General features: G+C 39.4%; 4 protein-coding genes across 5 annotated transcripts; 1 reads left to right on the top strand and 3 right to left on the bottom strand.

The window, feature by feature from the left end:
* Nucleotides 1-4,275: 4,275 nt before the first annotated feature.
* LOC116193951 lies at nt 4,276-5,244 on the bottom strand. Its single transcript, XM_031522689.1, has one exon. The coding sequence runs from the start codon at nt 5,242-5,244 to the stop codon at nt 4,276-4,278; it is 969 nt and encodes a 322-aa protein (XP_031378549.1).
* Nucleotides 5,245-5,689: 445 nt separating this feature from the next.
* Nucleotides 5,690-6,931, bottom strand: LOC116193950 (disease resistance-like protein DSC2). Its single transcript, XM_031522688.1, has one exon. It carries the CDS (start codon nt 6,929-6,931, stop codon nt 5,690-5,692), a length of 1,242 nt encoding a protein of 413 aa, XP_031378548.1.
* Nucleotides 6,932-12,440: 5,509 nt separating this feature from the next.
* LOC116197139 (uncharacterized protein C594.04c) lies at nt 12,441-15,211 on the bottom strand. Of its 2 annotated transcripts, none has more exons than XM_031527176.1 (4): nt 14,785-15,211; nt 13,806-14,154; nt 13,287-13,550; nt 12,441-13,191 (listed from the first exon to the last, which is right to left on the bottom strand). In XM_031527176.1, exons 2-4 carry the CDS (start codon nt 14,049-14,051, stop codon nt 12,712-12,714), a joined length of 990 nt encoding a protein of 329 aa, XP_031383036.1. In that variant the 5' UTR covers nt 14,052-14,154; nt 14,785-15,211; the 3' UTR covers nt 12,441-12,711. The 2 variants fall into 2 exon arrangements, with proteins under 2 accessions (XP_031383036.1, XP_031383035.1); XM_031527175.1 differs by having other exon boundaries at nt 14,856-15,208.
* Nucleotides 15,212-21,660: 6,449 nt separating this feature from the next.
* LOC116193949 lies at nt 21,661-23,028 on the top strand. The gene is made up of 4 exons (XM_031522686.1): nt 21,661-21,952; nt 22,034-22,410; nt 22,772-22,792; nt 22,936-23,028. Exons 1-4 carry the CDS (start codon nt 21,661-21,663, stop codon nt 23,026-23,028), a joined length of 783 nt encoding a protein of 260 aa, XP_031378546.1.
* Nucleotides 23,029-23,581: the final 553 nt, after the last annotated feature.

Raw genomic sequence — 23,581 nt, 5'->3', positions numbered from 1 at the left:
CAAGAAAAGTTTTGTAAGAGATAAAAAGTAACAATAAGTGAAAAATAACTTATTTCATTAAGTCAAAATTTTCTACTTATTTCATTAAGTGATTTTTTACTTAATGATTAAGTAGTTTAGATCATTATTTATTATATTTTGCTCTTTTATTATATACATATATATATTTTTATGAATTAAAGGTGAGGTCGGGTTATTAGCCCGCTGTGACTACCTCAACTAAGAGAACCTAACCGCCACGAAATGTTCATTTCGCCATAGCTTGTTGAGACTTTAGCCCAACTTGGTCACCGCAGCCCTACCAAGACACTAGTGAATTAAGTCTAAGACCCACTGGATCAAACATTATCAGTGAGGCTCGAACTCGTGATGTTCAAGTGGAGCGCTTGATACTTAACCACAAGACCACTGTGCTGGTGGTTCCTCTTTTATTATATTCATTTTCTCTTATAACTAACTTGTAACCAACTTTTAAGCACTTATTTAATTAAGTTGAAATAAACACGCTGTTAGTTTTGTTCAACTTATTTGATTAACAAAACCCAAAATTACTTCTTATTTGACAACATCAAACACTATATCATACGCAGTCTGCTAAAAAAAAGAAGAAAAAGAAGAAAATTCCAATTGCTTATCATTGACAACATCAAACACTAGCTTCATTAACACTCCAATGCTAAGCATTTAACATCATTTTAGATTGACAAACCTCGGTTTAGATAGAGAGGGAAACGGAGAGAGGTCCCCTGATTCCCGGTCCTAACAACAATAAAATGTGATAGTTCGAACAAACTCCTACTAAGATTTTCATAATATTACCACACACATATCATAAAAATGACTCTCGTTTTCAGAGTATCACCGAAGCAATGACGCATGCCATCTGTAATCTCATATGGACCGACCTCCTATCCTTTTATTGCAGTCCTGTGTCACACTGTTGGCCCCCTGTTGTTCATTGTCGGCCGCCTATTCTCCATAGCCGGCCTCTCCGATATGGGTCTCTTGTTAAGTCTCTTAATTTAATCCTCACAGTAGACCAGCAGAACTCAATTTAGAGAGAATGAGAGAATGCAGATTTGACAGAGAGAAGGGAAAAAACTATCTGCTGCTGAAAAACTTCAATACAATACACCGAAGAAAAAACAGTTAAAGCTTAAACATAAAGCTGAAAAATAACTGCACCTATCGTGCAAAAACTAAGCACCTAAACACCAGTTAACTGACTCCTTAAAAATAGCAACTAAGAAACAAAGAAAACTGACATTTGACTAACAAAAGACAAAAGCAACTCTGATACATTTATCTCCAACACTCCTCCTTGGATCAGTTGCTGCTGCACACACCAATCTTCTCCTTTAGAAACTCAAATCTCTCAACATGAAATGACTTGGTAAAGATGTCTGCAAGCTGCTCATCAGTTCTGCAGTATACAAGCTTCACTTCACCATTTTGTTGCACTTCTCTGAGAAAGTAATACTTTACCTTAAAGTGCTTTGTCCTTCCATGAAAAACAAGATTATGAGAGATAGCTAAAGTAGCTTGATTGTCCACATATGCTTCAGTTCCTTCCTTTGAACTCAAATGCAAATCCTGCATCAACTTCCTTAACCAAAGTGCTTGATTGGCTGCTGCTGTTGCTGCTATGAACTCAGCTTCAACAGTGGATTGAGCAACTATTTCCTGCTTCTTTGAACACCAGGAAAAACATGCTGAACCGAGACTGAAACAGTAACCAAAAGTGCTTTTCATGTCATCTGCACTTCCTGCCTAGTCACTGTCTGAAAAACCAGACAACTTCAACTCCTTACTCTTTGTGAACTTAACTCCATGACAAGATGTTCCCTTTAGATACCTTAGGACCCTCTTTGCAGCAATCATGTGAGATTCTTTTGCACAGTTCAAGAATCTTGACAGAACACTTACCACATACAGAATATCTGGTCTGGTTGCTGTTAGGTACATGAGACAGCCAACCAAACTCCTATAGTGTGCTTCATCAGTTGGTTTTGTTCCATCCTCCTTTTGCAACTTTTCTTTGTAACACATAGGAGTCTTAACACTAATGCACTCCTCCATATTAAATCTCTTTAAAATCTCCTTCAGATACCTTCATTGACAGATGAAAATTCCCAACTGAGTCTACTTTATCTCCATGCCCAGAAAGTAGGCCATTTCTCCAAGGTCTGTCATTTCAAAGACCTTCATCAGATCTTGCTTCAGCTCTTTAATTAGATCTTCATCATTTCCTGTCACAAGTAAATCATCCACATACAAAGAGATAACAATTTCACTGCTGCAAGCCTTCTTCACATATAGAGTAAACTCACTCAAACTTCTTTGAAAACCCAAATTTCTCAGATACTCATCCATTTTACTATACCAGGCTCTGGGAGCTTGCTTCAAACCATACAGTGCCTTCTTCAACTTGTACACTTTGTCTTCCTGATTCTTGACCCAAAAACCTTCAGGTTGCTCAACATAAATTTCTTCTTCGAGCACACCATTAAGGAATGCAGACTTAACATCCAGCTGGTATACTTTCCAGCTCTTCTTTGATGCAACTGCAATTAATAATCTGATGGTGTCAAGTCTAGCCACAGGAGCAAAAGTCTCTGAGTAGTCTACTCCCCAAACCTGTGCATAGCCCTTTACCACAAGTTTGGCCTTATACTTGTTGACAGAACCATCAGAATTTAATTTGGTCCTGTACACCCATTTCACTCCTATGACCTTCCTGTCTTGACGTCTACAACCAATTCCCAGGTCTGATTCTTTTCTATCATGCTCAGCTCCTCCTTCATTGCAATCATCCACTTCTGATCTGTCTTGGCATCTTCAAAACATGAAGGCTCGAGCACTGCAACATTGCATCTTTCATATATCTCAGATAATGGTCTGCTGCCCCTTACTGGATAATCATCGATAGAGTCTTCTATCTCTACTGTTTTTTTTACTTGACAGTTGTGGTGATCAGCACTTTTGAGTCACACCTTTCTCCGCCTTACTGCCTTCTTTCCAGTTCCACTTCTCCTCTTCCAAGAAGGTGACATCTCTGCTAATTATCACCTTCTCAGTTTGAGGTTGAAATACTCTATAGGCCTTAGACTGCAGGCTATACCCAACAAACACACCAGGCTCAGACTTCTGATCTAGTTTCCTTCTCTTTTCCTGAGGTACATGTGTGTAGCATACACAACCAAATACCTTTAAATTCTTCACAGATGGCTTCATCTCGTGCCAAGCCTCATAGGGTGTCTTCTTCTCCAAGGCTTTTGTAGGGAGCCTGTTGAGCAGAAAGACATCAGTATTTGCTGCCTCTGCCCAGAACTTTAGTGGCATGTCTTTCTCCTGCATAAGACACCTTGCCATTTCCACTATAGTTCTATTTTTTCTCTCACTTACTCCGTTTTGCTGTGGAGAATATGGGGCAGTAAACTGACGTTCTATGCCTGCTTCATCACAAAGGCACTTAAACTTGTTTGAGGTATACTCAGTGCCATTGTCTGATCTGAGTACCTTGATCCTTCTACCACATTGATTCTCAATCCAGCACTTAAATTTCATAAACACCTCAGCAACTTCTGACTTAGCTTTCAGAAAATAGATCCAACACATTCTGGTGAAGTCATCAATGAAAGTTATAAAGTACCTGCTTCCATTTAGAGAGGCTTCTGACATGGGACCACACACGTCTGAGTGCACCAGTTCTAGCTTCTCAGTAGCTCTCCAACTTGCTCCCTTGAATGGAATTCTTGCTTGCTTGCCGAGTAAACAGATTTTGCAGGTGGAATCCTGTTCTTCCATGACTGGCAGATCCTTAGCCATCTCATTCTTCTGCATGTACACCAGGCCCTTACTGTGATAGTGCCCCAGCCTTTTGTGCCAAATCTCTGTAGCCTCAGTTTATGTCTTGTAGGCAACTTGCTTCCCTTCCAAAGGATTGAAAGAGAAACATTTATCCTGCATAGGTATCCTGAACAGCTCTTGGCCACTTACATCAGAAATCAAACACTCCTTTCCTTCAAACATGACCTTATACCCTTTCTCAACTAGCTGACCAACACTTAACAAGTTCTGGTCTATCTCGGGCACATAGAGCACACCAGTGATAGCCTTGGCACCAGCATGACCTTCAATCACCACAGTTCCTCTTCCTTTCACAACAATGTCGTCTCCATTTCCAATCCTCACCTTTGTAGAAAATGAGCCATCAAACTCCTTGAACAGGCTTCTGTCACTGGTCATGTGGTTTGTGCAACCACTATCCAGGAGCTAACCACTACCTGCAGTACTTGAGGCATAGCAGGATGCAACAAATAAGTGCTCATCTTCCTGTGCTACTTGAGCTTCATTTTGTTGCTGTGTGCTCTTCTCCTTGCAGAACCTGTCAATATGGCCCATTTTATGACATTTTCTACATTTTACATCTGGCCTTCTCCAGCATCTGTAGTGGGGATGATTGGTTTTCCCACAATGCTTGCAAGTGGTCTGCTTTCCCTTCTTGCTTTGATCTTGAGTACTGGAGCCTTTTGATCTTGCTACTGACTTGAAGCCTTCACCGTCTCCTTTTCTTTGACTCCATTTCTTCCCTTTGCCTACAGCATTCAGCTGCAACTTGGCCTGCAATGCCCCTTCTTTGGGCTCTCCTCTCCTTATCATCCTCCTTTGCTCTTGTGCCTGTAATGCACTGAGCAATTCTGCCAATTTTATTTCTGACAGATCTTTTGTGTTCTCTAGAGAAGCTATGGTAGCCTCAAATTTTTCAGGCAGAGAAATCAATATTTTCTGCACAATTCTATCATCCTTTATGTCTGTCCCAAGCACCCTTATCTTATCAACAATCTCAATTAGCCTCTTTGCATATTCCTTCACAGTTTCTGCATCATCCATTTGTTGCCTCTCAAACTCTCTCAAGAGGTTCAACACTTTCATTCCTCTCACCCTCTCATCCCCTTCATACTCAGACTTAAGAAAATCCCAAATAGCTTTAGCTGATCCATACCTCATTATCCTTGTGAAGATTGTTGGGGAGACAGTTGCAAAAAGACAGGACTTTGCCTTGGCCTTCCTGGTTGTCCTCTCTTTATGGTATTTGATCTGATTCATGGTTGGGTTCTCAGGAAGTGGAGCCACCTCATAGTCATTCTCCACCGTTTCCCATAAATCGCACCCTTCCATGTAAGCAGCCATCTTCACTGCACATGCTTGATAATTTTCTCCATCAAACACAGGTGGCGCCATACTAGGGAAGCTGCTTGAGCCTGATTCCATCTCCTTTTGGCCTTTACTGAATGCAAAGACTCTCGACCAAGCAACTCATAGCCCCTTAAGATCAATTGCAGCTCTGATACCACTGTTAAGTCTCTTAATTTAATCCTCACAGTAGTAGACCAGCAGAACTCAATTTAGAGAGAATGAGAGAATGCAGATTTGACAGAGAGAAGGGAAAAAACTATCTGCTGCTGAAAAACTTCAATACAATACACTGAAGAAAAAATAGTTAAAGCTTAAACATAAAGCTGAAAAATAACTGCACCTATCGTGCAAAAACTAAGCACCTAAACACCAGTTAACTGACTCCTTAAAAATAGCAACTAAGAAACAAAGAAAACTGACATTTGACTAACAAAAGACAAAAGCAACTCTGATACATTTATCTCCAACATCTCTATTAATTTCTGGTATTCTAATGTTCATTGTTATCCTCGTTTTCTTCTTCGTCATCGCTATCTCCGTCATCACTATCTCCATCGTCACTATCTCCAAAGAACCCATCACACATAGTGCGTGCCTGCTCCTTGATAGATTGAAGAACCTCATCTGGCGAGCCCTCGACCAAGTCATCTAATCTGCGCATCCACTGGAATTGGGTGCAAGATTCCGCACGGATCATTTCCTTGGAAGGTTCCCTAAGCGAGTCATTCACCCAGATCCTGTTTCTGCGAGTGCTTATCAAAGATCGATTAGTAAGTTTTTTTATCGCACGATTGAAACTCGATTCGGTAACATGACCAAAAATGTCCACGACCTCTCCTTTATCTCTGCCATTAAAGCAGGCAATAACAAGGAAAATGGCTTTGTGAAGTTGCTTGAGCACATCAACTGTGTGATTAAGTATCAGTTTATCTCTCCCTTCTGATCCATCCTCTGCTTGAGATAACTTCTCTATTGTGGAGTCCCACTCTTCAGGACTCTTACCCCGCAGGTTAGAGGCTGTTCGGATAAGTCTCCCGGGATGGCCTTCTCCGATAACTTCGAGCATGCCTTCTACGTGAGCGGCGAATGTTTGCGGAGGAACGGGGCTCTTGAAGGCGTTCCAGCAAAGAAGCTGACGAGATTCAGAGAGATTCAGTCTCTCCATCTCGTACATGTGTTCAGCTTCAACGTCCCTGTATCGTTGGAGCAAATCCCTGTCTTGGGTGGTTATGATAATCCTGCTTCCTGAACCAAACCAATCTTTACCTCCCGCTAACTCCCTCAACTGCTCCAAGGCATTGACATCGTCGATGACCACGAGAACCTTCTTGAAACGAAGCCTTCGAGCGATCACGCTGTCCCCTATCGAAGAATTGCCCAACCTCATGCTATCATCATATGCATCCCCTAGAGTCTCACGTAGAAGGGTTTCTTGAACCTTAACAAGTCCATATAATCCTGCAGTTGCCTTCACATGTTCAAGGAAGCTGCATCCTTCAAACTTATGGCTGTGGTGGTTGAATAGTGCCTTGGCAAGGGTTGACTTCCCAACCTCCTTATCACCATAAATCCCTATCATCCTCACATCATCCTCTCCAATCCCCACTAATGGATTGATCCTCTCAATGAGATAATGGAGTCCAACCGGGTGGTGGGCAGCCCTCAAACTCGGCCGTTTCAATTTCCCGGATACTACTTTCACAATGTCTTTGATGAGCTGCTGCTCTGTCATCCTATAGCAGGAAATTAATTAAAACTAAATGAAAGGCAGTGCATCAGGACGGGCTAGAGTTGTTATGTGTATATATATTAAAAGGATGGACTGATAATTGAAAGAGTATAGAGGTAGCATTAAGTTTAGTCCTGACTAATCTATGTCTATGAGGAAGTTATTTTCCATCTTCGTTTTCAATTGCGATAATTTATCTAATTAATTAAAGTACATTTCTTATTAATCATACCTTGATTAAAATTTTGCTATTTTTCTCATCAGACCAACTTTCATAACAATTGGAGATACTCATTTTTTTTTTGTCGATTAGAAGGCCCATGACCTATTACAATGAAATAAAACATCATAATATAATGTAATATAACTAGTCAAAGAGGCACATATAGTCTTACTACTAGAATCAAATCTAAAATCTCTTTATTACTAGACGAGGCACGCGCACTATCCTCTTTCTCGAGATTCCCATAATTTTAGGGTAGAAGATTTTTTTTTTGTTTTATTCTTGTGAAGTTACCGAAGAGTGTATATTCATAAATTGAGAGTTTTTCTATGTTTTAAACTCTATATATGCATGGTATATATAAGTCTATATATATAGTTATGAAAGACTTTGAAATTTCCACAGCCGAATTTTTTGGTTATTTCGAGGGTAATCTAGCACGATAATAACATATCATTGGCCACATATAGTGATTGATGGGAACCTCAAAATTCACTTAACCATAAACTTTCTATGTCCTATGTGTTATTGTCCTGAGAGTTGCTTTAACTTTTATCATCTATCCATATATATATATATATATATATAGTTGTATCTACTCTAATAAATAGGGGTAGAATAGTAATTATCTTAACAAATTAATATGTAATATAGATTTTAAATCAGAATAACAATAATAATTATTATTATAAATAAGAAATACATCCAATAGTAAATGACTTAATAAAATTAATATGCAATACAAAAATCAAAATAATTATTATTATCACAATAAATTAATATATCAACAAAAATGGTGATATTGAAGATCTTTTGTCTCATGGTAGCTTGTTCCGAATTTTGCAGTTTTTTCTTCTGCATATCTCGACGTGACATAAAAAACCCACATCCAAGTTCCATAGCCTTGGGTCGGCAATCCAATTCGGGATTTTCTTTGGAAGGTATCGGGAAGGAATCCGTTTTCATGTTCCAATGGAATTGTAATGTTGGGATCTTGAGTAGAGGCGGGCGATATTTTAGTACGTAAATTAACACTTCAAATGGTTAATAGTAAATGTCTTAATTAATATATATAAAGTTGTATTCACCCTAATAAATAGGGATAGAATAGTAATTGTCTTAATAAATTAATATGTAATATGGTTTTAAATCACAATAGTAATAGTAATAATTATTATAAATAAGTAAATACATCCATTATTAAATGTCTTAATAAAATTGATATGCAATATAAAAATTAAATAATAATTATTATCGCAAATAAAAAAATAAAAATGTCCAATAGTAAATGTCTTAACAAACTAATATGCAATATAGATCTCAAATCAGGCCAGCCCAAATCAACTTCTACCAAATCAGGTCATAACCATTGACAACCAAGTCAAAACATATCGGCAAATGTTCCAAGATGAAATTGGGAGACAGGACCAGGGAGAGGAGTTGAAGCCCTACAGGAGTCCCCTGAGTTAGCTCTTGCACTAACTTGGATCTCCCCTCCTGGTTGGGCTGGTCCAAGATCTTGCTGCCGAAGCACAAAAACCCTCGAAATTTTGTAATCAAAACAGGTTGTTGTTCACAGGCCAAGCTCTAGTTAAGACAGCGCCGTATTTTCCTGGAAAACAGGTTTCAAAATACTTTGACGTTGGAAGAAACTTTTTATCATAAAAATCCATTTATAGCAGTTCAAAAATTTTGTTTCTCCAAACTGCCATTTCAAACCAACAGGTGAGGGGTCTTTCGCTAAAAGAAATGACCCAAAAGGAATCATAAATCAGGACCTTTGGCCCTTCCACAGGTACTGAATCTCAAGAATACGGTACTTCAATTGCATCCCAACCTCAGGCCGAGGATGTCAGAGATGTTGAAGGCCCTGGAGAATCTGGTGAGATTGTAGTTACGGCAACACCCACGGAGGATCTTAATTCATCATCAAAGGTAAGGAGCTTTCAATACATAGGTGACAATTTCTAAAACTACAATCAGGCTGAATATAACTGTATATATTCAAGCATTTGATTTGTTTGGAGTTTAGGACTAAGAGAGATGCAACTGCATTTTCAAAACCGGTGAGGAGAGACTTAGTCATTTTTGTTCCAGGGGGGTTCTAGTGCTTCCTCACAATCTGACCGGAGGAGAGACTTTGTGTATTTAAATTTGGTGAGCGAGTTTGGCTTACAAGCAATTATGCTTAAGAAGTGGAAGTGCACAGCCTTGCTCTCATTTTTGTTGGAAGGGAAGGGAGTAAGATCTAAGCAGATGGAACAAGCTTGAGCTCGGGGCACATTGACACATCGGGGAACACGTAGGCGATAAACTGGCAACTGTTGCATAAATAAGAATTATGGGAAATTATGAACTGTGAAAACAGAACCAAGTATACCGCATCAAGCGGTTTTCTCTTTTGCCGACCCTTCTGGAGCCTTGAACCAAGGAACCCACACCAGGGTTGTCTTCTCGTAGAGCCTATAAGCTTCGGTTCTGTGGCTCTGAATTAACATCCTACGTTTGACAAGCATTGTCCCAAGTAGATGGCATCAGTAGACAGTATACTTATAAGCAAACACATAAAGTTCTAATGATATTTCCATTGTCACTAGATATTTCAATACAAGAGAGTAGGAAAATGTCTATAAGACTGCTCATCTATCAGAAAATTGAACGGACGAAGCAAATTCCATGAGGAATTTTCGACAGATGGAGAGAAAAGAAACGAACAAGGGATAATGTATATGTATTGTGCTGAGAGAGAAGGGAACCAACCCAGTGGCTGGCGCGATGGCTGATGACCCAGAAGAGGACATTGACATTGAACAGAACATTCCCTTTCTTTTTTATTTATTTATTTATTTTAAATATCACTTATTCAACAAATGTCTTTAATCTTCCCTCATGTTAAGAAATATCACAAGCTTTTGAAATGCTTGGGTATCGTGATTAGAAGACCTATCCTAGTACTGCTGGAAAACCAACGAACATCTTTTCACATGCTTCGAGGTTCATGAAAAGCGGGAAAATGCTTCATCAAGCAATGACTCGATACCATCTGCGATCTCGTCTACAGCCTCCTCTCCTTCATCAAGCACTGATCGTCCGACAGAGCTGATCCCACTGGCAAGCTCATCTATCATCCTCATCTTCTTCTGTCACTGTCTTCGGAAATCTCATCAAACAGAGAGCAAGTAGCCGACTTGATGTTATCCTCAAGCTCATCAGTTGCATCGTCCAAGTCCTTCAATATGCATGTCAACCAGACTTTGATTCGAGATTTTGCCTGGAGGATTTTCCTCTATGGGTCCCTTGCAACTCGCTCACCCACACCTTGTTTTCTTGAATACTTATCAATGATTTACTGTAAGTTCTTCGACTCCAACGCCGAAAAGCAATTCAGAAACATCCAAAACATCTATGACCGTGTTTCTTTATCTTTGCCATTCAAAAAGTACGCAATAACAAGGAAAATAGCTCTGTAAAGTTGCTTGAGCCCATCAATGGTGATCTTCAGTATTTTATCCCAACCTTCTCCATTAATAGCGCTGTCACGACCTCCCACTCTTCGGGGCTTTTACTATATATAGAGAAGAGCCTATCATGATGAGTGTTGGGGAAGTCCTTCAGTGAATTCAAGTACGCGCAATGTGAGATCTTGGACATCTGTGGACGATCGAGCTTTTTGACTGCATTCCAGCAGAAAATCTGGCGAGAGTAAAAGCTGTTCAGTCGCTTCAAGTCGTACAAGTGCTCAACCCCGTGAGCTTGGAGAAAATCCGTGTCTTGGGTGATTATGATAGTCCTGCTGCCCGAGGCAAACCAACACCTTTGGCTCCTGCTAACTTTCTCAGATGGTCTAAGTCATCCACCTCGTCGATAACCAGAAGAACCTACTTGAAGCAAGGCCTCTGAGCGATCCCGATGGATCCTCTATTGGAATTTCTCAGCCTTATAGTATCATCTCCTAGAGTCTCAGACAGAAGGGTTTCCCGAACCTTGACAAGTTCATCTAATCCTAAGCCTTAATGGATCGATTCTCTCTGTGTGATCATCGAGTCCAACCGGGTAGTAGGCAACGGTCAAACTCGTACGGTTCAATCTCCTCGACACTTCTTTAACGATCTCCTGGATGGGCTGAGGTTCGATCCTAGAAAATTATAACAGGTTAAAAGGAAACGTTCGGGAAATGGATCACTAGTTTCAAGGTTAGCATGACGACACGCTTCGCTTCCAAATTTCAATGATGCACGCATCTAACCTCATTTTCTTCCGCATTTCCCTCCGTGAATTCCAATTAGGACACCGGGGACTAGTACTAGTAACATGGTAGAGAGTAATTCTAACTGTTAGGCGGCTGTTCGAAATTGAGATGGGCCCTTTTGGAACAGAGATAAACTTTTCTACGGAACCTCCTTGCTCCGTGTCGTAGATTATCAAGCAAATAAGAAACTTATTAAATAACAATAAACTTATTATTTAACCCAAAAACCTTATTATTTAATGTCGAGATACTTGCTAATAATAAAACAATTGTTATTTTGTAAGAAATTTATTATTTTAAATACAACAATACTCTTGTTAAATAACAAATTATCTTGCTAAATAACATTTTTTATTTTCGAAACCTCAGTAAAATTCACATTTTAAGGAACCTCCGTACCCCAACCACACCCAACTAAGATAACGGGGAGAGACGTGGAGTGGAAATGTGTGGAGGAGGACGTACGGTGTACTCCCGATTGAAGTGCCATCCACTCAAATTAGCAGAATTTGTTGGAGCAGTCCTCCATCTTCTGAGCTTCACAGAATCCTCCCCAAACTTTTCAATGAACTTCACCAGATGCCCCCCTGTTCTTCCACTCCGATGCCTAATTTCGGAACGCGTATTTGAAAGAGCTAAAATATCAAAGAAACCGTTGACTTTGAACAGACTCAAAATCAAGTTACCTATAAAAAAAATAAAAAATAAAAAAGCGAGGATCTTCCAAAAGTTATTAAGGAATCCATCTTCAAGATACCGGTCACACTCCTCGACTTTAGGTTACTGTAAACATTCGCTCCCGGAACTCTGAAAAGATAATTCTCACTCTCGAAACTATCAATCAGTAATCACACTCCCCGACCTCCATCTCATCAATAGATATAATATATGATAGCATGTCCAATGGGAGGTCATGTCAACTTAGGACTTTAATCTTTTAGAAAACAAAATGTGCTGCCTCTTTCCTTATTTGCTAGTCGTAGGATTCATTCATGCAGGTTTCAGGGAGACCGCTGTGGAATAAGGAAGCAGCAGCAGCAGAGATTGAAGATGGCATGGTGCCAGACATTAGATGATTCATAAGTAAACCTTTACAATTTCCAAATAGAAGTTCAGAAGTGCAAGTGCTACATTTGACATGAAAATCTAATCAGAGCCACATACAAATCAAATCCACCCACTTAAACAGATGAACAAGCTCAAGATCGGGGCACGTCGATACATCAGAAAAACGTGATACCCAGGCAACTGACACATAAGAATTAAGGGCAACTACTCCTGAATAGGGAAAACAGAACCAACCATACCGGATCAAGTGGTCTTCTCTTTTCCCAGCCCGTCTGATGCCTTGAACCAAGGAACCCAGACCGAGGTTGTCTTCTGATAAAGCCTATAAGCTTCGGCTCTGTGGCTCTGCTTTAACATCCTCTGTTCGACAAGCCCAGTCACGTAAGCCAGGCACATGGTGTTGATCAGTGACCCAACAAAAGTCCAACCCTGTCCCAGGTTCCAAGCAAAGATCACTAGTCCCCACCACCACAGCAGCTCCCCGAAGTAGTTTGGGTGCCTTGAGTAACGCCACAAAGCCTCGTCGAGGATGAGCACCACCGGCTTCCCTAGTTCTTTCATCTTTTCATTTCGAGTTACGAAATCGTGAAGCTGTGTATCCGCGAAGTAAGCCACAGTAATGCCGGAAATCGCCACTAGAATGGCTACAAAGTCCCAAACATTTAGAGGCTTGTCCACTGAGTGGACAACATGCAGGGGAAGGCACACTCCTATCAAGAATACCTGCAAATAAACATGTGCTAATCAATGTCTGATTTCAATCAACAAAAGTCAGTTTCCCTCCACAAACAAACAATTTTATGGGCTTGAAAAGGCACCTGTTGCGCGACATAGACAGCGAAGAAGGAGATCCACCACCAGTGCCTGCCATACTGTGCTCGCATGTCGGTGAATCTCCAGTCTTCTCTGGCACCCCAATGCCACTTTTCTCGCCGGAGATAGTTATGGTTCAGCCTCATAGCCCAAACCCATGTCAGCAGGATCACAATCTTAGATCTCCACAAATTGTACTGAGCCAAAGGGTGTGTGGCGTAGTAGTGAACCAGCATGACTGGAATCACTGTCCAGTACAAATCTATCATCTGCACTCCCATTGACAACAAAACAAAGCAAACAGAGCATCAGTAGACAGTATACTTCTAACCAAACATAAAGTTCTAAGGATATTTTCCATGGTCATTTAGATGTCTATACAGGAAATTTTATGGAACTAGGATTCCACTTGAGGGTAACTAGGAGATTGTCTATAAAACCGCACGTCTACGAAAATTGAATAAGGAGAAATACAGACAACAGAAACACGTAATATGATAATGCTGAGAGAGAAGGGAACCAACCCAATGGCTGTTTTGGAGATGACCGATGACCCAGAAGAGGACATTGACATTGAAGAAGAACAGAACATTAGCCAACAAGAGCGGGTGGTGAAAGCACCATGCCCATATAGAAGAAATAAAACTTTCATCGGCACCACCACCGGCATTTGCTATGTGCTCAAAGTGCTTGAGGAACGAGAGGTAGAAAACTATGGAGGGCAGAGGGACTAGGAGAGCTACAACAAAGTTCTTGAGATTGCTGCCCATGTTTTGGTCTGCAATGGATCCCAGTTTTCTTGTCACAGACCCCAAACACAATCCTTGAATGTATATTACACCTGCAAGCAGCTACTTATATATGCGAAGAATCCTGCGAAAGCATAGAAAATATTCACCATAAAGTCCTGAACTTTGTTCGATATCGACTCACTTTACAATCTTTTAAAAATCTTCTCACTTTGCCCCCAATGATTAACCTTATAGGACCGAAATCTATTCATAGTTACCATTCACTGGATCAAAATTTACGTGGATCTAGCTCACAATGCTGCAAAGTGCAGTCAATGAGTATGTATCCAAGAAAACTTCAAAAAGCCAAAAAAATCCGTGATTTACAGTCTAATGATTAGCTTTCTAACCGCAATGCGCTTCGACCTCTTCAAATCGGACATGATTTATGAAGTTTATATACTAAATCCGAACTCTTCGGACAGTTTCCAGTAGTACTCCTTTGCCTCCAGGGTCAAACAACATGCTAATGCAAGAGCTTATCAGACTATTTTAATAAACTAAGCCTGACTTTGATTACTAATCAGTCCGGCATCGCATGATTATGCCGACAATTCTTCGATATGATCCGAATCTCCTCTACGTTGAAGGACAGCTAAAAATCCTATGAATTGCTGCAAAAGTGAACAGTAACCAATCCATTTCGAACCATAATGGCGCAAGATTAAAGCGCAACGAGTGCAAAAAGCAAAGCTTTAAGAGATCTTTTCACCCGGAGAAAGCATCCGAAGCAGGGGGGTATAATCGAAATGGTGGGAAAAATGATTGCTTGAATCCACTCACATGGCGCCCACGCAAATCATAGCTCCAGCTAAAATTGATTATTCGTCTCAACCCCACGCTTCGCCTAGGGTTACGCGATCCGTACAGAGAGGTGGGGATTAAGAAATCGGAGAAAGGAATCGGGAGGGCCGGAGGATGGTGGGGCCTATGATCGCCATCACCTGGATGCTCCCACCGCCATGATTAAAGCAGCGATGCAGTATGCCGACGTATGTATTGTCCATCATTGGCCCGCCGCTGCACAGCAAAGTTGAGCTCCGTCTGCTCTGCCTGCCACCATTAGAGAGAGAAAGAGAGAGAGAGAGAGTAGTGAAGAGTGTACTCTCCATGCGGTCCCCTACGGCGTGACAAATCGACTCAATTTCTCATTAGCTCGTAAACCGCATTTTTTAATCGGGATTAGGCTTCGTTTGGGAGCACGTTCGACTCCCGTAAACGTCGTTTCCCCTAAAGCAACTATTAATAAGCAATGTTTGAGACTGCTTTTCTTTATCAATCGCGGTGGTTCACCATGATTCCACTTTCCCAGCCTTTTCCTAATACGTACTGAATATTATTATATTTTTTAATCACCCTCTCCACCCTTTTTTAATTGTTATATCACTGTATGTACTTTATAAAAATTCTTAATCCATGTGCTTATCTTATCTATATATATCATGGTCGCGTCCCTCGTCCATTTCAAAAATCGACTTCAAATTTTCACCTTTTATTTATTTATTTATTTATTTTATTGTTATCGTATGTGACTTCTGTTGAACCTAATTTTAGTATGTGATGATTATCAATAGTGAAGGTTCGAACATAAAGCAATATTGGACCTTCAAAATGAATCAAACAATTATACTCGTTTAATTATTCATATGATTAGGATATGTATAGATTATTTTTTCTAATTATACTCGTCCAGTTATTTAGATGGCAAGCAAAAAAACTCTCTTCCCTTCGAATGAATCAAGATCAAGAGGGAAACCTCAATGGGATAGTCATATCACTAAATTTTTCATAGATGCATGTATAGTAGAGGTGGAAGTGGGTAATCGCCGTACCTCCCACTTTAATGAGATTGGGTGGGCTAATCTGATTGCCAACTTTATTAAAGCGGCAAATAAGGATTACGATAAAACCCAACTAAAAAATAAGTGGAATGAACACAAGAAGAAGTGGAAGTTATGGAGAAAATTTTTAGGAAAAGAAACATGTCTTGGCTGGGACTTATCGAGACAAACCAGTGCTGCATCTCCTGAGTGGTGGAAATAAAGACTGGGGAGGTACTTTCTAAAGTTAATTTGTGATTTTTCTATTACCATTATAATTTTTAATTTTACTAATTACGAACTTTTATGAAAAATGAACTTGTTTCCCATTACCATTATAATTTTTTATATTACTAATTATTAATTTTTTTTTTATGAAAAATGACCTTGCAGGAGGAAGTACCTGAGGCAGCAAAATTCCGCATGCGAGGACTAAAATTTGCTGAAAAATTAGATCAACTATTCATGAATGTAGCTGCAACGGGGGATGTTGCATGGTCGCCATCTATCGGAGTGCTACCATCACAAAATAATCAAGCGGAGAATTGCATCAATTTAGATGAAGACAACAATGACTTGGAAGAGCAAGAGATGAATGAGAGTGATTCGCTGAGTTGATGAGACTGGAGTTAGAAAGAGAGATGCCAATTCACAACCTCGAGTGGCGAAAGAAGGTAAATAGCAAGGGAAGGAAGAGCAGAAATTCGTAAATTCTCTGGTAGAAACTCTGAAGAGCAGAAATTCAGAAGTAAGAACATCTAAGTTGATGAGAATAGATCCCCCAAGTTGTAGTAGTTATGCTGAAGTGGTCGAACAGTTAAGATGCATTACCTGAGATAGTATCCGGTAGGGATCCATATTATTTTGCTCTTGAGCTTTTCAAAGATAAAAAAAAATGAGAGGGAGTACTTTGGAGCACTGAAGATCCATGCTGCGAAAGTTGGCTGGCTTCGAAGGCAACAATTGAAGAAAGTGGATAGTTCTTTTTTGTCTGTGATGTCTAATTTGGTTTCTTAATATGTTCTTGGTTGTTCTCAACAACTTCGGTTTTTTCTTTGTTGAATATATGATCATTTACTTGACTAATAATGCCAGACATGCTTAGGATCACTAATTCTTTTCAATTTTCATATTAATATTATATATTTAAGTTTTACTTTAGACAATTTAATTTTGAATCTTTTTTATGTATTTTTATTCATAGTCTATAATATTTTGTTATTACTTGTAATTCTCATGGCATGTATGGCTAGTATTCCTACATGTCAAAGTTTGTATTTATTTATTTCAATCTAATCTTAGATAATTTGTCTTATTTCAATCTAAAAGTTTTATTCATTTATATTTTTGTAATTAACACACTATTGAGTTTTATGTGACTTGATTATTAATTGACAGTTTATTTTATTAATGTACTTATATGTCATTTTAACTTTTTTTAGCGACCGCAAAAGTAGTTTCCCAAACACCTGTTATTTATAGCCTTCAGTTTCAGCAGATATAAAAAAAAAAGCATGCCAAACACCAAACTGCTTTAGTATCGGCCCATAGGTTGATGTTAAGAATTTCTTTCCCGAAATATCTGTAATACATGCGCCGATGTGCCCAACGTGTAAAGCTTGATAGTCATTGTTTCTCGGGTAAGATTCTTGTCAAAATGGAGCAATTTTCCGTTGGGTTGTTTCTGGTACATTCTTTTCTTACGGATAGATGCTTTTGGCACGATAGCACCTACGGAAACGAACTATGTGATTATTATGCGATGCATTTAGTTATAGAAAGAGTGACGTGAGACGGTTGATGTTACTTTATACAGATGGATTTTGCGTCCCAAGGTCAGGTAACGTGGTCAAATCGACGAGAAAGTCTTGCATGCAATGCTTGTATCAATGTCATGATATAATAAGGATTTATCATTTTAATTTTTAATAAGTAAATAAAATAATATATATATATTATTAATAATTTATTATTGGTAAAAATAATATTTTTTTATGTGTTTTGTGACATAATTTTACGTAGTACTATCGTTATATACAAAACCTTCTCCAGATCGACACGAGAGGGAGATACTTTTCTCTCTTTTGCGTTATCCGTCACCGGTTTATGTCTCGGCAACTGAAAAAACGAAAATGATGCAGCCAATTGTGCACACAAGGTCACGTGTGACATATATTCGTAGGTTGAGACTTCATATAAAGGGCTTCATGCACGATGAAAGGATACAAAGCTTAGTGGTACAAATCCTTTTTTGGATCTTACAATTTGGTACAAATTTTTTTTTTTTAATAATTGAGTATAAAACGTTTCAAAATGTTACAATCAACCGCATATCACTCGATCTCTCACACCGTTAGTTGGCATCCGGCGTGTCCTGTGAGCATGCAATGTGTCATAATAATACTATAAAAACTCATTTTTAAATTTAAATTAATATAAATAAAATGACAAAAAATATAATAAAAATCAAATTAAAAATAGGGATTATTACTTCAGATATCCCATGGTATCAACGGTTTCTCAAATCTATTCAATACTTTTAAAGTTACCCAAAAATGTATGTGGTTTACATCTTGTTTCAAATATATTACTCTGTCAATTTGTCCGTCAATAAAATATAAGTGAGCTCAAACTTATCCCGTGATTTTAATTTTTTTTCAAATCTATTCCATGATTTTAATTTTTCCTCAAATCTATCACATGACAAAAGGCCATAGTGGCATGAATGGGCCAACTTACGTTCCACATCAACAACACCGTTAAATGTCGACAAAGAAATTAATGCCGGGATAGATTTAGAACCAGATGTAAATCGTGAGCCTTTTTGAGATATTTTTAAACCATGTGATAAATTTGAAAAATCGATAATACCATGTAATATATGACGTAATAATTCCTTAAAAGAGTTGAGTGTGGTTTTGGTCCCTAAAAGATTCCAAAGCCTTGGGTTCAGTCCCTAAAAAAAATTTGCCATTGTTTTCGTCCCTCAATATCCATTCTGTCTTATGTTTTAGTCCTCTCGTCATCTTTCACGTGCCAACCGTGATGGAAATCTCACGTGGCAGATGAACTGGACATAACGCCGTTAAACACCCCCCAAATTGCCAAAAAACGGCGTCGTTGTCTTCCTCAGTCAAAGGTCTCCCAAAAACCCAAGCCAATGCATCCATTCCCGCCAAAATCACTCTCTGATGTTGTCGTTCGGACTTCTAGGTCAAACCGAGGGCCCCAAATGCTATAATCGTTGTACAAATCAATTTGGGTGAGTTGAAATTGGGCGGAAGATTTGCTATTCGCACATTGAAGATGCGAAGGTTTCAAAAGCAGTATACTCGATCGAAGCAATTTTCGTTTGTTGGCATCGGTCGGTCAGTGAAAATTCCCTTCCCTTTTCACTTTTTGTTGTTGAATGGCAGTTGGAATATTTGGGAATGGCAAAAAAGCCGACTTTGGTTGTTGTCTCATACGGTTGTGAAGCAAATGTTGTCGAATGCCAGTGGGAAACTTCCATTTTGTTGTCTGCTGTTGTTCCTCCCATCACAACCTTTTACCCGTTTTTCTTTGCTTTGTGGTCCCTTCTTGTCGTCCCATTTGTGTTCACTGCTCTTTGTTATTATCCCCTTCTTGGTTCTTGTCATCACTTTTTATCTGTGGTCCCTTCTTCTTGTCCACCGTTATGTGGTTCACTGCTTTTAGTTCTGAGCAATAGTGATGTTCTTTTTTTTTAAATACATGTACAGATAATGGATGAGGACTTGTACACGTTGATTTTTCACCATGGGGGTGAGTTAGTCTCTGAACCCCGTGTGCAATATGTTGGTGGAGAAATTGATGTATGGGGGAATGTAGATATTGACCTAGTATCAAAACCCACAATTGAGAACTTATATGTTGAGCATGGATATAGAAAACCAAAGAAGATCTTATGGTTGGTTCCCGGTTTAGAAGTGCATGAAGGGCTGAGGGATTTTGAGACAGACCAAGATGCTCATACACTATATGCATCAGTTAGAAATGTCAGAGAAATCGAGTTTTTCTTCATCCAAAATGAAGAAGAGATTGTTGCAGCAGAACTTGCAAATCAAGTTATGCAATTTGTAGTATCTGATGAAGATGACAATGAAGATGAAGAACGAGATGAAGATGCAATGGAGCTTGAGTCTGATGGTTTAGATGATTCAGATGATGCATGGGTACTAGGACAAGATGGGGATGAACATGATGACTGTACTGGCGATGATCGTGATGCAGGGGAAGGTGGAGGGGGTGCAGCAGTGGACAAAATAGTGGAAGCTGCATGGAAGTTGAAGCTGCAGGGGAAGTTCCAGTTCAAGAAGCGGGGGAAAAAGCAAGGGAAAAGGGTGGGGAAGGAACCAACAGGGCTGAATCTTCTCGTGTGAGAAGACCTAAATGAAGACCTTGCAATGCACTGAGCAGAACAGCAAGGGAAGAACCATCTGATCATCAAGGTACTGATGAATTTGTAGAGGAAACCGAGTATCACTCTGAAGACTTGCAAAACTTGAAGGGAAGCGATGATGAATCTGATGAGAGGCCTGCTTTCTTTCACGAGAATGCAGAATATGGTCAAGTACAGCTTGAACTAGATATGTTATTTCCTAGCTTGCAAGTTTTCAAAGAGGCTGTGAAAGATTATACAATTTCAATTGGAAGGGAAGTGGTTATGAAAAAGAATGATAAGGTCAGGTGTAGATTCAAGTGTCAACCTGGTTGTGAGTGGGAGGCCTTTTGTTCTTGGTCAGAACCATATGGTGCTTTTTAGCTGAAGAAGTTGATTCCCAATCACAGTTGCTCCAGGAAGTTGAAAAATAAGCAAGCAGACTGCAAATGGATTGCTGAGAAACTGGTAAACCAACTGATAATGATGCCTAATATGACTGCAGGGGATGCATATAAATATTTATCTGAGGTATTCTCCATTAAAGTTGGTGAATGGAAGATATACAATGCCTTACGGATTGCAAAAAAGCAAGTTGAAGGAAGTGAAGAGAAGCAATATGGCAGATTAAGGGACTACTATGGAGAGATTGTAGCAAGCAACCCAGGTTCCAGTGCAGTAATTGGGGTAGAGAGACCAGAGTTGAGCTTCCCTCCCATTTTTGATAGGATGTACATATGCTTTGATGCCAGTAAAAGGGGGTTACTAGCTGGGTGCAAACCACTGATAAGGTTAGATGGGTGCTTCTTGAAGGGCTATTATGGAGGCACCTTGTTAGCTGCTGTCACATATGATCCGAACCACGCATTCTATGTAATAGCATATGGAGTTGTGGAATAGGAGACTAACGACAGTTGGAATTGGTTCTTGAGAATGCTACTTGAAGACATTGGAGATCCAAAGGAGCATGGTTCGGAGTTTATATCAGACATGCAAAAGGTAATTGTATTTTGTTTTATATTGCATTTTCATTTTCCATATCTTCATGTATGGATCTAAATATTTTTCTCCAAATTTTCTTTCACAGGGCCTTAGAGAGACAATTAAGGAATTATGCCCAGACATAATTCACAGGTTTTGTGTGAAACATCTAGAAGCAAATGTATGGAAAAATTGGCACCATGTAGATTTTAGGAAAAAGCTATGGCAGTGTGCTAGATCAAATACCATGGGAGAGTTTGAAAGGCATTTTGAGGAGCTTAGATGTATCAGTGAGGAAGCCTATGAATATCTCGGGTTGTTAGACAAGCATAGCTAGACTAAGGCAGCCTTCAAAGTACATACCAAGAACCAAAGCCTGTGCAATAACATGTCTGAGCAGTTCAATGCTGCTATAGTAAAGTATCGAGCAAGACCTATCATCAACATGTTGGAAGAGATCAGGTTATATTTGATGAGGAAGATGAACTATAGTAGGAATCAAATTGCAAGATACAGAGGTCCAATCACACCAACTGCACAGTCTAAGTTAGAAATAGCAAAGAGGGATAGTCACAAATGGCATGCTCTTTGGGTTGAAGACCCTGAGCTTGCAAGATTTCAGGTGCAACATATATACAGCAACAACCATCAGCATGTTGTTGACTTAAAGATGTCAACCAGTTCATGTAGAGAGTGAGATTTGTGTGGGATCCCTTGTAAGCATGTAGTAGCATGTATGCACTCGGTTGGCATTGATGCAGAGAAGCATGTCAATCCATGTTATTCTAAGGAAACATGGGAGAGGATTTATGCTCCGTATATTACTCCACTGAGAGGTGAAGATCAATGGATTAAGTCAGGTGCAGAACCTGTTAAGGCTCCAAGATTTGCCAAGGGTGGTGGTCGTCCAAAAAAGAAAAGGTCCAAGGCTAATGATGTGCCTCAAAACCCATATAAATCTAAAAGGAAGTACAAGGAAATACAATGTGGAAGGTGTAGTGAGAAAGGACACAATGTGAAGAGATGCAATGGTACAATATCGAATGATAAGCAAAGGAAGAAGGCTAGGACTGATACCAGCCCCCAAAATGCCTCAGCTTTACCCTCTAAGACTCGACTTACAGGAGAAGAATTGCAGGTATACTGACTTTCAACTGCATATTTTCCCCATTTGTACTGTTGATATGTGAAATTGACAAACTATTACCTTTAGGGAGTGGCATCAAGTGTGGTCCAGCAGCCATAGATGATGTCTCAAGAAGTAGACAACATTTCTCAGCCTAGCATGACTCATCCAGAACCAAGGAGACCTCAGGAGCTAGCAATCAGATCAAGTATGAGAAAATCAACAACAAAGATAGTTGACAATAGTGCACCAACGTCAATTTCACCAAATCAGACTCAGCATTCAATTGTAGAGGTGGGTTATTGTTCTTATGTGCCTGTGCTTGTGCTGGTGTGTTTTAGTGTGCTCATCTGCTTGTGCTGGTGTGTTTTAGTGTGCTCATCTGTCTATGCTGGTGTGTTTTTATGTGCTCAGTGATGGTTCTTCCCTTGTTGTTCTGTTTAGTGTGCTCATATGCCTGTGCTAGTGTGTTTTACTATGCTCATCTGCCTGTGCTGGTGTGTTTTCATGTGCTCAGTGATGTGCTTGTGCTTTTAGTGCTTGTGTAAGTTCAAGCTACTGATCTTTGTTGTGCTTGTGCTGCTGAACTTTGCAAGGAATGTCACCATCGATGTGTCAGCATTTGGTTAGTGGCCTCTCCAATGCTCATGTTATCTCATGACCCAGCGAATCTAAGAAGCAAGCAAACAAGCCAAAAATGGATTCAAGGAAGCGAAAGAAGTAGTCCATTTTGTAGAGAGAATACTGTAGTTTGTGAATACTTTTAATAATGTTAGGTGGCATTGTGGCCATTGGCTTTTGATACCTTTTGTATAGAGAAGAATTTGATACATTTTTGTATAGACAAGAATGTTAATGAATAGCCACTCGATAATGTCAGTTTTTATGGTATATATGGTTTACATCTTGCAAGTTAGTATATTGATTGCAAGTTTCATTTGGTATACAGATTACAAGTTTCATATAGTATAGAGACTTTTGTGGAAATTGTATTGTGCTTGCATTTGCTATACAGTCAGGTAAAATCCAAATGCAAATTCCAGAGCAGTATGCACGTTCCAGAGCAGTGAAATCAAATTGCATATGCTAAACGGATGAAAGATGCAAATGAAGATGGACAAATGGACAAGAACTGATGGCAAACGAATTTCATTAACCAACATCAATATAGACCAAGTCATAC

Source organism: Punica granatum, chromosome 2 (genome assembly GCF_007655135.1).
Source record: "Punica granatum isolate Tunisia-2019 chromosome 2, ASM765513v2, whole genome shotgun sequence".
NCBI classification, from domain to species: Eukaryota; Viridiplantae; Streptophyta; class Magnoliopsida; order Myrtales; family Lythraceae; genus Punica; species Punica granatum.
This window is presented reverse-complemented; position numbering and strand designations above follow the sequence as displayed.